At 39.3% G+C, this 17,083-nt stretch overlaps 2 protein-coding genes across 2 annotated transcripts; one reads left to right on the top strand and one right to left on the bottom strand.

The window, feature by feature from the left end:
- Positions 1-720: 720 nt before the first annotated feature.
- Positions 721-14,922, top strand: ATR (Ataxia telangiectasia-mutated and RAD3-like protein). Its single transcript, XM_021954772.2, has 16 exons — positions 721-963; positions 1,056-1,200; positions 1,371-1,483; positions 1,680-2,014; positions 2,176-2,300; positions 3,157-3,301; positions 3,429-4,004; positions 4,083-4,158; positions 4,958-5,273; positions 5,748-7,001; positions 7,234-10,636; positions 10,730-11,299; positions 11,795-12,418; positions 12,734-12,928; positions 13,594-13,913; positions 14,437-14,922. The coding sequence occupies exons 1-15, from the start codon at positions 807-809 to the stop codon at positions 13,759-13,761; spliced, it is 8,202 nt and encodes a 2,733-aa protein (XP_021810464.1). The 5' UTR covers positions 721-806; the 3' UTR covers positions 13,762-13,913; positions 14,437-14,922.
- A 192-nt stretch (positions 14,923-15,114) lies between these two features.
- Positions 15,115-16,930, bottom strand: LOC110753785 (pentatricopeptide (PPR) repeat-containing protein). The gene is made up of 2 exons (XM_021954755.2): positions 16,587-16,930; positions 15,115-16,348 (listed from the first exon to the last, which is right to left on the bottom strand). Exons 1-2 carry the CDS (start codon positions 16,917-16,919, stop codon positions 15,287-15,289), a joined length of 1,395 nt encoding a protein of 464 aa, XP_021810447.2. The 5' UTR covers positions 16,920-16,930; the 3' UTR covers positions 15,115-15,286.
- Between the last annotated feature and the right edge of the window lie 153 nt (positions 16,931-17,083).

Raw genomic sequence — 17,083 nt, 5'->3', positions numbered from 1 at the left:
CCAGGACCCGGAGTAGCGAGTCCGTATTCTTATATTCTAACGAGTTCTAGCCAAGTGGAAAAATGTTGATTTACAAAGGTCTCGGTTCGAACCTTGGTGATGTGTGTTTGAGCAATCCCCCCCTTAGGTTGTGTTTGGTTCATGAGAAATTAGGCTTGGGGATGGAAAATAATTGCTTTCCCATGTTTAGTAAGTCCAGACATGAGAAATGAATGTCTGGAACATGAGAAAATAGGGGGGAAAATGTAATCGTCCTCCCCCCTTAGGTTTTATTTTCCTCCTCATGGAAAAATTTGGGAAAACTTGCCAGCATTAAATGCACACTTTTCATGACTATTTTGTTCCTATTAACAATTTAGAACTACAATATAGCATTAAATGCATCCTTTTATTATTTGATTTCATATGGGTATAATTAGAAAATTAAACAAACTTTGTTTTACATTCCTACACAAACCAAATAAGAGAAAGGAAATAAAGTGGTATTTCCTGATTACTTTCGCAACATTACCAAACATGAGATGGGAATTTCTCATCACATTATTTCCGTGAACCAAACGGGGCTTTATCGTTTAGACTATTGCTTGTATTAAAAAAAGAAAAAGAAAAAAAGAAGTCGATTATGTCATCTGATTTGGACCCAAAACAGCAGGCCCAGCCCAATAGATAAGGGACGACGGAAAGTGATTGTGTAAGACTCTAGTGGATGCTTTGCTCATAGTCAGGCTCATAGTCGGTGAGTGTATGTAGTTCACTTCGAAATTGGGAGGGAAGAGAAGAGAGATAGAGAAGAAGAGCATGAGGGAATGGCAAACCTGTCGAGCCTCCTTCACGAGCTCCGAGAACGCATAGCTGCCACCTCAGCCACTCCTCCCAACCACGCCGATGACGACGTTTTGGATGCCCGATTCCGCGCCGTCCTCCCTAACCTCCTTCACGCCTACGTCGTTCCATCTCCCTCTGGTACACTACCCCTCACTCTCTCTCTCTGGCTTTCTCGCACAGTAAGTACAATGCGACGACGTTTTTGAGTGTGATTTTTCCATTGTTTGCAGCCAACGAGAGAGAAGTGACAGCTGTGTTGAAGCTCATCGCTCACACCGCTAGGAACTTTCCCGGAGTGTTTTACCATGGAAAGGCAAGCGCAATTCTTCCTCTGCTCGGCCGCATCTTGCCTTTCTTCGCAGAACCGGCGTTTCGGTAAGTGGTTCGTTCATAAAGTTAATTTCTTTTCGGTTTGTTTCGGTTCGGGAAAAATGAAAAGTGTGGAAATAAATTTGGGGATTGAAATAGGACTCATTCTGCATTAACACATGTCATTGCTTTTTTGTTGTGATTTTATGATTGAAATGTAATGTCTATTGTTTTAGTTCTCGGCATAGTGTCATCTTTGAAACCGTTGGATCACTTTTATCTTTACTTCGTACCGGTGCACGGGATGCGTACCGTCAGTTTTTCATTGACTCCATGATCGTTGTTGAAGGTAAGGACATAATTTTTTTCAACAACTTGGTATGATCAGTTAATTCCAAGACATACCAAGTTTATTTGGTTTTCCTTTACTGATCATATTAGCGGATAGCTTGGGATACGGATTTATATTTTTGCTTGAACTACTTTGGTATCATTTACCTTCATAACCATACAAGAAAGCTAAATATGTCTTTGTCTTCATTCAGATCTTTTGTATGTGGCATCAGTATGTGCTGACGTTTCGAATATTACGGAATCAACTAAATTGACTTTAAAGTGTTTTTGTGAGTCCTTCAATGCAATTTTGGATGATCCTGATCATCTTGGAGATCTCCCGGCAAGTAATAAACCGAATGACGGGATTGGTATCTTGATTAACCTTACGGGCAAAATAAGGTGGCAACCTTTTGCAACATGGATGATAAAGCTTCTTGGTAAATGCTTAACTGAAGGAACTCTGTATGTGGAAGGACTCATTAATGTGTCATTTGTTACGGCTGTGTGTTCCATTCTATGCTATGGAGATGCTGATGTGCATATGGTGAGTAGCAATTGCTTTATGTTGGCGTTTTTAGTATAAAATTCATCTTTATGATGCTGGTGCAACTTGAAAGAATTCAACAAGCTGATAATGCTTTCAACGACTTCAGATATTTAAGCAGCCTGTTCTACAAATTTCTCACTATTTGAATTTTATGCAAGGCATGTTTTGAATTTGCATGCGTTGTTGGATCAGCAATAAATTATGACATCATTCCTCATCAGAAGATAATTCAGTCGATATCAACTATATTAAGGGAGGACAAAGAAGGGCTTCCTGTATTCAGGTCTGTCTTTGAATGCTCAAAACTTAAAGCTGTTTGCTATTAACATTTTATTTAAGAATGAGAAGTGAAAATCACCCTGTGGAATGAAAACTCAAAACAGCTTTTCTCTGTCTGTAACATTTACGATGGTACTTTTTGGAGTTAAAGTTTATGATTGATACCGTTTAGTAGATAAACAAGTTTATGCTTCATTATCTTCGATTACCCATCAATGCATGTTTGGCTTTCCCGGAAGGTCAAATTGATTAGTATTGATTTTATATCCCCTTAGTGGTTGAATTATGATAAACATCTTATGCATTCAATTGATTTTATGATGCTGCTTTTTAGTGGTTGTAGACCTCTCTCATTAGGTCCTTTTCTTTTATGCATTCTAACTCAAACATCTTATGTAGATTCTTAGGGTCTTATAGTTTTCAGCTGAGCTTCTTTTTTTCATCATAATTTTCACTAATTGGAAAGCAGTTGTCTCCGAATTGGGTTTATATGCAATTTTGATAGATAGGGAGTCTGCAGGCTGTAGTATTCAGAAGGGCTTCAAATTCATGATCATGCATGAAACAGAAGAGAAATTACTTTAGATGTGTAATTCCTGGTAATGGGCATGATGTGCTGGCTAGATATCATATATAGATAGGTATGGCAAACTTACTGGCATTAATGTGGTCTGGAGAACCAAAGTCGTCAATTCTATAGGCCATTGATACGTATAGTGGTCTTCGTGGAATAATAGATTTTCTTTCTGGGGCATTTTATTTTGTTGTCTTTGGGGAATGATAAATGAGATCCTTACATCTGGTATTATTTCCTAATTTTTACCTTGGTATGCCAATGAATTGCTGGGCTTACACTGCAGAAACATCATTTATGATTCGTCCATTGGTGGTTGCCTTGATGCATTACACTGTAGTTGTCCTGAAGATGTTGTCAAGCTAACAGCTGCCGATTTAGTTGATGTATTTCCTCATTCAATGAGGAGTACCAAAAGCCAGGAGCTTAAGGTTAATATTAACGTCCCATCTGTTGTCCTTGAGATAAATTTAACTTTATTTTGTTCTTGCCCTGTGAATTGCTAATTGATCCGAGGGATTGATTTGTTCTAGGGACTTAAATAATTTCTGTTTCCAGGTTGCATTGTGCAATGCATTTATGCGGATTGCGAAAATGTGCCCCCCTCATATCTGGAGGCCAGAGTCTCTCGTTTATGTCCTTTCTTGTCCAGAACCTTGCTTCTCGTTGATAGATTGTTTACAAGTAGCTCTCTCTATACTTGGTCCTGATCTTGTTGGATCGAGAATTGCAAATAGTAACTGTCAGAGTATATCAGCATTAACTGATAAATCAATTGAAAATTCGAGGGTTGGAGAAAAAAGGCCTATTCAGGATGTGGATACTTTCAAGATTAAACGTCAAAAGGTAGATAAAGAAATCATGAGTTCTGATTCTAATTTTCAGGTGGAGCGCAAATGTACTCATACAGTTGCTTGTGAAAGAGAAGATTATGCAGACTATATGCATCAGTCGCTTCTTTCTTTTGTTGAAATTTTAAAGTCTCCTGGTGTCAATCCTGATTCTTTAAGACCAGAGGTCTCATTAACAGCTCTTAGCATGCTTTGCATTGCCTTCTGTAGATACCCAGAGACCAATCTGTCACAAAGCATCTTTAATCAGATGTATGCATGGATACCCTGGGTATGTCAGCAGGTATGTTGGCTTAAACTGGTGGACTTATCATTAGCTTACTCAATTTCACCTACCACTAAATAGGGTTATATTATGTAGGCAAAGCGAGTGAATTCAGTTGCACTTGATATTTCCATCTACCTGGAAGGAATTCACAGCATGTTGCTTTCACAGAGTAAGGAGATGGACCTCATGAAAGATCTTGCTTTTGCGATATTGATATGTTATCTAATTTTTGGTTCTTAAATTCTATCAAGATAATGGATAATCATGTATGACACTTCTATCTTTCTCCCAGATGAAGGAAAGTCTTTATTCTTTTCTTTTCTTTTTCTAAAAGTATATTGGGTGTTGTATTTTGGCAAAGGCTGACTATCCAAGCATCAATCATCTCATTTTGTACACATACTTAATAATAATGCACCCTTGTTGAAATCATAAAAGAGGCACGACTTCATTTCTTGATTAAAATATCCCCTGAAGGTAAATCTTAGTTGTGTCAGAGATGCATTGAATGACTAATATCTTTTATATAAAGTGGGAATGGTGCCTTTTCTGTTGTTCCATTCTTTTTCATTAAAGGTTATACTAGCTCTCCAGTGTCTGGTTCTATGCTCCTCTCTCTCTCTCTCTCTCTCTCTCTCTCTCTCTCTCTCATACATATGATTCACACACTCGCACAACTTCTTCCCTTATTTCAAAAAATGCCAGGGGAAGTATCATTACCTAGATTTGTTTCCTTTTACCTTTTATTATGGGAGAGAAGAAAATACAAGGGTGAATTTGAGAGTTCTCTTTCTGTAGGGTGCTTGAAGTGGTTTGCTATTTATTGCACAAGATTTTCTTGAGTGAGTCTGCTCTTCTGTTTACTAATACTCTATTCTCGGGAGGGCTGGTTGTTGAGTACTAGAATTCTGTGCATATGCTATGATTCCATCATACTGAATGATAAATAATTTTATGTTTTTATTCAGGTCCCTTAGCGAAGGGGAGTATGGAGTTTGAAAATAAGGATGTTGATGCAGACCTTATGCATGTCGTAAAGCTTCCATGGACCCATTCTCTTGTAAATAATACTGGCCCTCATCATCTGTGGAAAGCTAAATGCACCTCTGTTCAAGTTGCATGCAAACTTGGTCATAGAACAAGAACTGAAACTCAGCTTGAAGTCTTGGATTTGAGCCTTAATGATGAATTTGAAGAAGTTAATATTGAAGCTATAATTTCGATGCCTGTGATTGTCATTTGGTCTGGTTTCAGTGGGCTGTCACCTATATTCAGAAGGCTTGAGTAAGAGAACAGTTGAAGTTGTTCATTTACTTTTTGTAATAGTTTTCACATATGCTAGTACTTTATATGATCAAAATTCTCAATTTATGAGTATAGTGATAATGCTCTGGATTGGAAATGGGATCTTATAATGAAATGTCACCTAAGGCTTCATTGACAAAATAAAAGAAAATAAAGAACTTCTGTTCTTGCTTGAAAAATTATATCAGTTATCATGGATGGCCGTGTGCCGGAAAACAGTGTTACATAAACTGCATTTGGAAATGGTCTTTTGTTGATTAACTACTTTGGGTAGTGGTGGAGGGATGCATTTGTGGTTTTGGCTTGCACTATACCTGCGCTATAAGATTCTAGTCCTTTTGCTGTCAAAGTGATTGTAAAAGTAGTAAAGAAATTGTTCTTGTTGTGTGCTCTATGCTCATGAAACCATCAAAACTTCTGTTCATTAAAATACATTTTGTTTCCCACTTGCAGGTTCTTGAAGGGAGAGAGACCTGAGAAGGTTAGGAATATTATTCCCTTTTCCCTTGGTCTTTTGTCATGCCTTTATGGATCTTGTAATGATGGAGATGGCACAAATAGAAGCCAGTGTAAGTTAGTTTTAAATATGAAAAATGAGAAACATGGTCGAACAGCAGATTATTTACTGCAAGGATTCTGGTGTTCAAAGTGCAACAGAAGTGTTAGACAAAATACTGCGGTATATTCAAAAGTCATACGTCCCCCTGATATGAACAGCAGAGAAATGAGTTCAGATTGTAATTTTGCCCATCTGCAGTCTCTATTTCTTGAACTTCTTTATGATGAATCAGAAGAGGTTCAAGTTGCTTGTGTGAAAAATATTTACCGAATACTTGGACATGGGGGCAGAGACAATCTGATTAAGTCAAGATTTGAATGGATTAAATGTGTTGAATATTTACTCCTTAATGGAAAGAATGCTGTAAGAGATGCATTCTGCACCCAGATTAGTTCATTCCTTGAGGATTCTGTTTTGAGTTACTTATTTCTTGATGAGGACACATCAAATAAAAGTAAAGAAGAAGAGTTTTTTAACATAATCAAGCATGCCTTCTCAGAAACTAAAGATCCTCAAATCTTTGAGACTCTTTTGGAATCTACAGCAGAAATAATGATTGCAGTTGACATTCACAGTCAACTATTCTTGTTTTCTCTTTTTTTGTTGGTTGATCAGCTTGATAATCCACACATGACAGTGAGAATGAATGCATCAAGGCTGATACACAAAGCTTCCTACTTTCATCTGAAAGGGGGATTTGAACAAATCCTTTTGAACGTTGTCCACGTTCGAAATGAACTATTTGATTATCTGTCTGTGAGGCTGTCTAGCCGTCCAATTATGGTCAAAGAGTTTACAGAATCAGTTCTTGGTATTGAAACTGAAGATCTTGTCAAGAAAATGATTCCTGTTGTTCTTCCGAAGCTTGTAGTGTCTCAGCAGGATGATAAACAAGCACTTGACACCTTATATGAACTGGCTAAGTGCTTAAACACTGATTTGGTGCCTCTTGTAGTTAATTGGCTACCAAAAGTGCTAGCTTTTGTTCTCCATCGAGCAGATGTGCGAGAGTTAGCTGTTGCTTTGCAATTTTACCATACGCAGACTGGTTCTGACAAACAAGAGATCTTCGCTGCTGCATTACCGGCCCTTTTAGATGAACTCATATGTTTTTTAGATGGAGGTGATTCAGATGAGATAAACAGAAGGTATGAAGGTCTACTATCCCCCTGGGTTTTATTTTGGTCAGTGCATTCGGTGGGTTATAATGTTCTTTTCACTCAGATGCTGTCTGCACAGTTCTTTGTGGTACTTACCTTTTTTTACTGACTAGCGATGCAATGAATATCAGTAGCAGGGATATTTATTAATACAATTTTACTGCACAGCAACAGATGCAAGAATTATGCCAAGGTATTAACATGTCAAATATGCTTACAGGTTAGCAAGAGTTCCTGAGATGATAAAAGAGGTTGCGAGAGTTCTAACCGGTGGTGAAGATCTTCCCAGCTTTTTGAGGAATCATTTTGTTGGCCTTCTTAACAGTATTGATAGAAAGATGCTCCATGCAGAAGACTTTTCACTGCAGAAACAAGCCTTACAACGCATTGAGATGCTAATTAAAATGATGGGTTCTCACCTTAATACTTATGTGCCTAAACTGATGGTTCTTCTCATGCATGCTATTGGTAAAGAAGCCCTCCAGAGTGAGGGCCTGTCTGTGCTGCATTTTTTCATTGTGCAGCTGGTGAAAGTATCACCAGCTAGCACTAAGCATGTAATTTCTCAAGTTTTTGCTGCTCTTATTCCCTTTTTAGAGAGAGATGAAGAAAATCCCATACATCTGGATAAAGTGGTTAAAATTTTGGAAGAACTTGTGCTGAATAACAGGGTCATTCTAAAGCAGAATGTACACGAGTTCCCTCCGTTGCCCAGTATTCCAGCTCTAATTGAAGTGAAAAAAGCTATACAAGAAGCCCGAGGGTCAATGACATTGAAGGATCGATTGCGTGATGTTGTTGATGGTTTGAATCATGAGAGCTTAAATGTCAGATATATGGTGTTGTGTGAGTTGAGCAAGTTGCTGAGCCTGAAACAAGAAGAGGTTACAGCTCTGATAACTGCTGAAAGTGGTACAGATATGGATATTTTGAGTTCTTTAATCACATCCTTGCTAAGAGGATGTGCAGAAGAATCAAGGACTGCAGTTGGACAGCGGCTGAAGTTGGTATGTGCTGATTGCCTTGGGGCCCTGGGTGCCGTTGACCCTGCTAAAGTGCAGGGCTTTTCATGTCAACGTTTTAAAATTGAATGCTCTGATGATGACCTTATCTATGAGTTAATCCACAAGCACCTTGCAAGGGCTTTTAGAGCTGCACCTGACACTATAATTCAAGACTCAGCTGCATTGGCTATACAGGAACTGCTAAAGATTGCAGGCTGTGAGGCCTCATTAGATGAGAATGCTGCTGCATCTACATCAGGGACTCCAAAGGACAAAGAGCCTCTGAATGTTGATGCATCTGGGATTATGGGTATTGATGGTAGCAGTAAGATGAATAGAAGGGGTCAGATATTATGGGACCGCTTCTCCAATTATGTTAAAGAGATAATTGCCCCTTGCTTAACCTCTAGATTTCAACTTCCAAGTGTTGCTGATTCTTCATTTGCTGGCCCAATTTACAGGCCATCTATGTCATTCAGAAGATGGATATTCTACTGGATAAGAAAGCTGACTGCACATGCCACTGGTTCTCGTGGCAGCATTTTCAATGCGTGTCGAGGTATCGTTCGTCATGATATGCAAACAGCAATATATTTGCTTCCATATTTAGTTCTTAATGCTGTCTGTCACGGCACAGAGGAGGCACGCCATGGCATAACAGAAGAAATCCTATGTGTTCTTGATATTGCAGCATCTGATAACAGTGGGGATGCAGTTCATGGAGTTAATGGTGGGAAAAATGAAGTATGCATTCAAGCTGTGTTCACTCTCCTTGATAATCTTGGTCAATGGGTGGATGATATTAAACAAGAATTAGCTCTTTCCCAGTCTTTTCAATCAATGGCATCTAAGCAACAAGCATCCAAGACAAAGGATAAAATTCAAAACTCTTTGAAAAATCAAGATCATCTCCTCGTACAGTGTACATATGTTTCAAAACTGTTGTCTGCAATTCCTAAGGTGTCTCTTGCCAGGGCCTCCTTCAGGTGTCAGGCTTATGCAAGGTCTTTAATGTACTATGAGTCATACGTGAGGGGAAAATCAGGTTCTTTTAACCCTGCATCTGAGAGAAGTGGCATCTTTGATGATGAAGATGTTTCATATCTAATGGAAATATACAGCTCTCTAGATGAGCCTGATGGTCTTTCTGGCTTTGCATGTTTACGGAAATCTATGAGATTACAATTACAGGACCAGCTCTTAATTAATAAAAAGGCTGGAAACTGGGCAGAGGCTTTAACTTCTTGTGAACAAGCTTTGCAGATGGAACCAACATCAGTTCAAAGGCACTCCGATGTCCTTAACTGTTTATTAAACATGTGTCACCTTCAAGCCATGGTTACTCATGTGGATGGCTTAATTTCTAGGATTCCCCAGTACAAGAAAACATGGTGCATGCAAGGTGTACAAGCAGCATGGAGGCTGGGCAGGTGGGATTTGATGGATGAGTATCTTAGTGGGGCTGATGAAGAAGGTCTACTTTGTAGCAGTTCTGAAAGTAATGCCTCATTTGATATGGATGTTGCAAAGATTCTCCAGGCACTGATGAAGAAGGATCAGTTCTCAGTTGATGAAAGAATTGCCCTCTCGAAGCAAGCGCTCATTGCTCCTCTTGCTGCTGCAGGCATGGATTCTTATGTACGCGCTTATCCATTTGTTGTAAAACTTCACCTGCTACGAGAGCTTGAGGACTTTCACACTCTTCTTACTGATGACTCTTTCTTGGAGAAATCATTTCAATTGGGCGATCATGGATTCTCCCAAGTGATGGAGAATTGGGAAAACCGTCTCAGGTTTACACAGCCATCAATCTGGGCAAGAGAGCCACTTTTGGCCTTCCGCAGACTGGTTTTTGCCTCCAGTGCTCTTGGCGCTCAAGTTGGGAACTGCTGGCTTCAATATGCAAAGCTCTGTCGCATGGCCGGTCATTATGAGACAGCAAACCAGGCGATTCTAGAAGCCCAAGCTACAGATGCACCTAATGTTCACATGGAGAAGGCTAAACTTCTGTGGAGCACCCGGCGATCTGATGGTGCCATTGCACAGTTGCAACAGTCTCTCCTGAACATGCCTGTAGAGATTGTAGGCTCCTCTGCAATTTCATCAATTACTAGTCTTTCACTGGTTCCACTGAACCTGCCGCCTTTAGTTTGTGATACTCAATCTTTGAATGAGAATCGAGATATTGCAAAGACCCTTCTTCTCTATTCTAGGTGGATCCATTACACTGGGCAGAAGCAGAAAGAAGATGTGCTGAGTCTGTATTCAAGGGTGAGGGAACTGCAGCCCAAGTGGGAGAAAGGATATTTCTACATGGCTAAGTATTGTGAGGAAGTTCTTGCCGATGCCAGGAAACGTCAGGAAGAAAACATTGAACTTGGTCCAGGGAAAATGCCGACAAGTAGTGATATTGTTGGTTCTTCAAATTTAAAGACTGAGAAGCTTTGGTGGTCATATGTGCCTGATGTACTGTTATTCTATGCGAAGGGGCTTCACAGGGGCCACAAGAATCTCTTTCAAGCACTTCCAAGGTTGTTAACCTTATGGTTTGACTTCGGCAGTATGTATCTAACAAGTGGCACATCATCCGATAAAGATTTGAAAAGTGTCCATATGAAGGTAACTATTGTTATATTGAAGATGAACTTAATTTCTTTTAGCTACATTTAAACTCTGCTTTCTCCATTCTATATTCTCTTCTTATTTTGGTAGGTAATGAGTATAATGCGAGGATGTTTGAAGGATTTGCCAACATACCAGTGGTTAACAGTACTGCCACAATTGGTTTCCAGAATTTGCCACCAGAACGAGGAAGTTGTTCGATTGGTCAAAAACATCATTACATCAGTTCTTCGGAAATACCCACAACAAGCTCTGTGGATTATGGCTGCAGTTTCAAAATCTACTGTTCCTTCAAGGCGGGAGGCAGCTGCAGAAATCCTACATGCTGCACGAAAAGAGTTCAGCCAAGGAAATACTGGCAGCAATCTGTTTGTGCAGTTTGCAAGTCTGATTGATCACTTAATTAAGTTGTGCTTCCATGCTGGTCAGCCAAGGGCAAAAACAATTAATATCTCAACTGAATTTAGTGCCTTAAAGAGGATGATGCCACTGGGAATTATCATGCCAATTCAGCAATCTCTAACTGTTAGCCTACCAACATACGATGGGAAGCTCACTGACTCACTTAGATCTGATATCTTTTCTGCGACTGATCTTCCTACAATATCAGGAATCAGTGATGAGGCCGAGATTCTTTCATCCCTTCAACGACCTAAAAAAGTGAGTTCTTTTTCTGGATTTAGAAAATGCATGTAGTCATTTAACATGTTTCTGATTTTACATCTTATCATACTTGTATCTAAATTGGTTAATCTGTGGTATGCCATAGCAGGGTATATACCGAGAAGGCATCATATTTTACCAAATTACGTATGTATGTTGGTTTTCCTCTTAAATGTATATGGAATGACTGTTTAAAGTCGTGAACCCCACAACCCCCACCACCCTATGTCCTAACTTAATAAAGGAAGAGCTACAGTCAACAATCATCACCTGTTAATCGAATCTAAATTTATACGATGAGTCAATTATTGACTGGATAGATTTCCATAAAAGAGTTGTGCTAAAGCACAAAAACTGTGGATTTGGAGAAGATTTTGAAGGGGTTAGCTTTTGCTGTCGTCACTTGTGCATGTCCTGTTAACTGTCTGATTTTCTATGCTACGTTGCACATCATCTCTGTAATTTTCAGTGCTATTCTCTTTTGCGTTTCAGATTGTTCTAATGGGCAGTGACGGCATTGAACGTCCATTCCTCTGCAAACCCAAGGATGACCTCAGGAAAGATGCCCGCATGATGGAGTTCACTGCAATGATAAACCGTTTGTTGTCTAAATACCCAGAAAGCCGTCGAAGGAAACTCTACATTCGCACTTTTGCAGTAATTCCTTTGACAGAGGACTGTGGCATGGTAGAATGGGTGTCCCACACTCGTGGACTTCGGCATATACTTCAAGACATATATATAAACTGTGGAAAATTTGATAGGCAAAAGACAAATCCTCAGATCAAACGAATTTATGATCAATGCCATGGTAAAATGCCAGAAGATGAGATGTTGAAGGAAAAAATTCTTCCAATGTTCCCTCCAGTGTTTCATAAATGGTTCTTAACCACTTTTTCTGAGCCAGCTGCTTGGTTTAGGGCTCGGATTGCTTATGCACACACTACTGCAGTTTGGTCCATGGTTGGGCATATTGTGGGGTTGGGTGATCGACATGGTGAAAACATTCTTTTTGATTCTACAACAGGTGACTGTGTTCATGTTGATTTCAGTTGCTTATTTGATAAAGGCTTGCAGTTAGAGAAGCCTGAGCTGGTGCCTTTCAGGTTGACTCAGGTGAGAAAAGCGAATGGATGCATGTGGTTTCCATTGTGTTAAGTTTTCTTTACTTGCTAGAATTTTCAAATACTTTTATTTTAAGGTGCAAAAAGAAAGACCAACTAGAATATCAAAATGAGGATAAAATCTATGTTGTATGTTGATTATCAAAATAATATAACATGCGTGCCTCTACATGAACTAGAATGTTCTAGTGTGAGTACAATTAATACTTCATGATCTGCTAATGATGGTTATAAAATCATACCCAATTTAAATTGTTTCTTATTACCTGGGATTTTATGTTCATGGGGACTGTTATGAAACCTGCAGAATATGATTGATGGCTTGGGCATCACTGGTTATGAGGGAATCTTTTTGAGGGTCTGTGAAATCACACTTTCAGTACTGAGGATGCATAAGGAGACTCTGATGAGTGTTCTTGAAACTTTCATCCATGATCCTCTGGTGGAATGGACAAAATCTCACAAATTAAGTGGAGTAGAAGTTCAGAATCCACATGCTCAGGTTTAGATCTTTGGTTATATCATTTATCATTGTTGTTGTGACAGGTTTACTGTCACTTTTGTTCATTATAAATGTAAAGGTAGTGATGACATTTATTTATCATTTCCTAATTGAACCAAGTGGAGATTTTCTCTTCTCAAGGCCTGCCATGTCAAATTGTTGCAACTTGAGTGAAAACGTTTCTTAGAGTAAATTGCCCCAAGAAAACAGAATAACTCTCTATCATTATCACATTGATATTCTAGTCCAATGTAGTGTTTCTTGATCTGTCGTACGCAATATGCCACCTGATAGAATAAGGTGTTGGGAGCAAGGATTTCTTTATTAAACTATGATCTGAATTTCTTTAAATTTGATGCATCTTTTAACAGAATATCCACCTGATGAGTATGGACATATATTCAGGAGTAAGGAATTCTTGATAGAAGTAGTGATGCTGTTCCATTACACTTTTAAACGGGATTGATAAGTTTTGATCCTGTTCATGTTGAGATATGATCATAAATTCCCTAGATGTGGATGTTAGATCAGAAGTGAAACTTTAGCAATTGTGACCCATGGTTTGTAGTGTATCCATCCTGAAAATGCTAAACATGTTATAAAGATAGTGGTAAGTTTTTTGCTATGAAGCAATCACTAAATTGTGTTCTATATGAACATTGCAGCGAGCAATCAGTAACATTGAGGCAAGGTTGCAAGGAGTAGTTGTTGGTGTCGGAGCAGCACCATCTTTGCCTCTGGCCGTAGAAGGTCAGGCTCGTCGATTAATAGCTGAAGCAGTCTCCCACAAAAATCTTGGAAGGATGTATATCTGGTGGATGCCTTGGTTCTGAAGTTAAATTGATCAAGGGTTCTCCTGTTCTAGAGTTGAATCAACAAAGTCTTTGTGGGCTCGAGGATTTTCTTAAGCAGCCTCACAAAATATCTTAGGAATAGGCTTCGAAGGTTCGCTATGAAAGAGTCCTGTAGTGTATATTTTGTTCAGGTATGCTCTACTATTTCTCCGTCTTTAATCAATTTTATTTTATGCTAGTGTTTTTGGTATCGACAATGCAATGTTGAAGACAGTAGGTTAGGTAATTTCCTATTGTGTTTATCTTGAACCATTTAACACTGGCATTTCAACTTTTCACCAATAGTACATAAGGTGGAGGAATTAGTGTGGGTGACTTGCTAGTAGCTATTTGAACTTCCAAAAGTAATAATTCATTAAGGGATGTTATTATTGTGATGTATAACAATCTGAAGGCAATGCATTTAAGGTGGCTACACCAACAGAACTAAGGGGTGTGTTCACTAGTAATGTCATGGGCACTCTGCACAATGTTCTAACAATACCATTATTTGTTATGTGTAGTAGGCTGTGGCTCTTCTCCACCAATATAAGCTTGATCTTTTTACTCAAAGTTCTATTTTATTTTTCCCTTCAAGGAGTGTTCACTAGTAATGTCATGAATTTACTTTTGTTATTGCTTGAATTTTATCTATTTGCTTATTTTGCTATGAAGGTGTTCTTTATTGGGAATGAAGCTTTTAGGTGACAATCCTTGACTGATTCTGCGGGGACTGAGAAAGCTGTGCCGGGATACGAGTTTTGACATGTACTAGAGGAATCTGAGTGGCCGGGCTTAACTTGACAACCCCAGACTGATTGAAATTCGCAAGATTCGACAGACTTGTGCTTGAGTGGTATTTTCCTTCTGGTTGAGGAGATCATCACAAGAGACCTCAGGTTGTACACTGGTTGTGCTCTGTATATAAACAGGTTGTATCATCCCTCGGTGTGGCTGTTTGTGCGCTTAATAACCATATGGGATGCTCCTAGGGTTAGGATTCAAAGAGAAAAATTGCATTCGCTGTATATGTGATGTCTGTCAGGAGATATTAAGGTTAATTTTGTATGCTTCATCCCTTCAATATTCCATTGTATATACTTACACATGAGACTTGTACCTGTATTACTATCACCTCCTTTAACGCCATTATTGAATGAAGCTGGAAGCCAGTACGCTATCCAATTTTTGTACATGCAAAAATGACTGAATTTTTTATCGATAGGCTTGAATTTATAACTTCACCTGGAGAAAATAGATTATTTATCTTTTCAAAGGTGAGATGGACTGGGGAATTGGACGTTGATTATTGTAAAAACCAAAAGCAAAAATCCAGTATCCCTGGCAACGTGAAAAAAAAAGTTATGCTCATCAATCTGCTTTTGATTTTTCCATAAGTCAAATTGTATAACCTAAAGCTACGCGAGATGATTTTATAGAAAGCTACCCTTAAGCTCTTCACTAAGCTACCCTGGTACTTTTGTATCACAGGACAGGAAGGCAGTCTTTTTCCTCAAGCAGCAACTCAACATAACCAGTCCTTCACAGCTCTCCCCTTGGCAACAAAACAACCAACATTCTTCCGATCGATTCTCATCGGACTTTCCATCCGAAGCATCATCTGTTTAACCAGTCCTTTAACAGGGGATTCCCCTCTAACACTGCTATGCTTTCCTGACCCGCAGATGATGACAACCTCTGCCGGCATCACATCCTTCCCACTGTTGAACCTGCATCGCATTGCATCAAACCACTCCAACAATATCAAATAAGCTGAACCTAAATGCATGCCATGCAAATCCAACTTGGCCTCCAAAGGTTCCCACACCATCACCTCGTCCAAAACTGTTGATTCAACTAACTCTTTAACCAACAAAGCCTCATCACCATTCAAAACCCCATTCAATTCTTCAATCGAACATGGAACATCTTTCGGTTCTTGCAGCATTGACATGATCGTAGGGGACGAATTCAAGACCGAATTGTAAGTCCTAATAGAGAAAGGAAGACTCAAACTTTTCATTTTTCGGAGCCACACAACCATTGCAGCAAGCTCACTATGAGCTCCATACGATGAAAGAACCATATTGGAACAAATTGTATCAATAGCAATCCCTTGGTTCTCCATTTGTTCCACAACTTTCAGCATATCTTCAAACAGTCCCAATCTTCCATATCCATAAACCACAGACCTAAACTCGAAAACCGATGGTTTGAGTCCTTTAACTCTCATCTCCTCAATCAAATTGTCTGCTTCACTAGGTCGATCCATTTCACATAAACCACTAACCGTTGATTCAAAAGCTCGGTTTTTGACATAAACAGAAGAAGAATTATGAAGAAGCTGATAGAGGTAACTGTAGGAACTATCAAATCCATGCTTTGAACTTAGCTTAGAGTGCGATTCAACCAACTGGCAATGAAAAAGAGCAAGCTCTCGTTCCCTGGAGCCTAATTTGGAAATGGTTTCAGAGATTAGAGCTTCTGCTTCGTTGTGTTGGCCTTGTTTGTCGAGCAGGGCAACAAGGGCTGCTACCAACTTGGGATTCCATTCAAACCAAGACGCTTCTGTGATTTTTGAGTAGAACTGAAGAAAACCCAAGTGAATAACTTAGCTGAAATGAAAAGTAATGGCTTGTTTGGTTGCTGAGAAAATGCTGAAAAACATAAAACAGCCCAAAGGAAATGGGTCATTATATTTTCTTGGAAACCATTAAGAAATAGCAAAAGATTTAATTTGTTCTTATCAATTTCTCAGCAACCAAAAACACAGAGAGAGAGAGAGAGAGAGAGAGAGAGAGAGAGAGAGAGAGAGGTGGACTTACAGGGAGGGCGAGGGAAGAGAGATGGGGGAGAGTGGTATCAGGGGAGAGAAGATAGGAGAGAGTGTTGAGAGCAATGGACTTGGTAGAAGAAGTAAGGAATTTGGCAATCAACTTGTTGGTGACCTTGGCGTCCCTGGCATTGGCTGCAAGCTTGGTGAGAAAGCGTTGGCCTTGTTTTGTCACTGCGCATTGGATTGATGATGTTAATGGAGGCAGAGGTCGTAGAGGGTTCCATGGCAATGCCATTGAGAAAGATAGTTGTCCGCTGCCAATGCCTCCCATTTGGTTGAGGCTGAGCATCATTTGGGCATATGATATGATTGAGCTTAACATCTCCTTCGAGTTCCCCCACTTTTCTAGCTAAGTTTTTGGAGGAAAAAAAAAGTCTTAAAAGTTGTCAATTTTTTAACGTGGTGTTACTAATCCAATCCGGTGAAAAATTATTATATGATAAGTAGAATGAAAGAAGAGGAAGAAGAAGCAAGGGTGACATACTT

This window comes from Prunus avium, chromosome 8 (assembly GCF_965620075.1).
Source record: "Prunus avium chromosome 8, drPruAviu1.hap1.1, whole genome shotgun sequence".
NCBI lineage: Eukaryota > Viridiplantae > Streptophyta > Magnoliopsida > Rosales > Rosaceae > Prunus > Prunus avium.
Note: the sequence above shows the minus strand (reverse complement) of the source record. Positions and strands in the feature narration are given on the sequence as shown.

Bases quoted from the DNA above. Each gene is read 5' to 3' on its own strand.
- ATR (XM_021954772.2), top strand. From the start codon at position 807: ATGGCAAACCTGTCGAGCCTCCTTCACGAGCTCCGAGAACGCATAGCT. The intron at 3,302-3,428 runs GTTAATATTAAC...TTCTGTTTCCAG, and splicing joins CCAAAAGCCAGGAGCTTAAG to GTTGCATTGTGCAATGCATT. The intron at 7,002-7,233 runs GTATGAAGGTCT...ATATGCTTACAG, and splicing joins TCAGATGAGATAAACAGAAG to GTTAGCAAGAGTTCCTGAGA.
- LOC110753785 (XM_021954755.2), bottom strand. From the start codon at position 16,919: ATGTTAAGCTCAATCATATCATATGCCCAAATGATGCTCAGCCTCAAC. The intron at 16,349-16,586 runs GTAAGTCCACCT...GGTTTTCTTCAG, and splicing joins TCTCTTCCCTCGCCCTCCCT to TTCTACTCAAAAATCACAGA.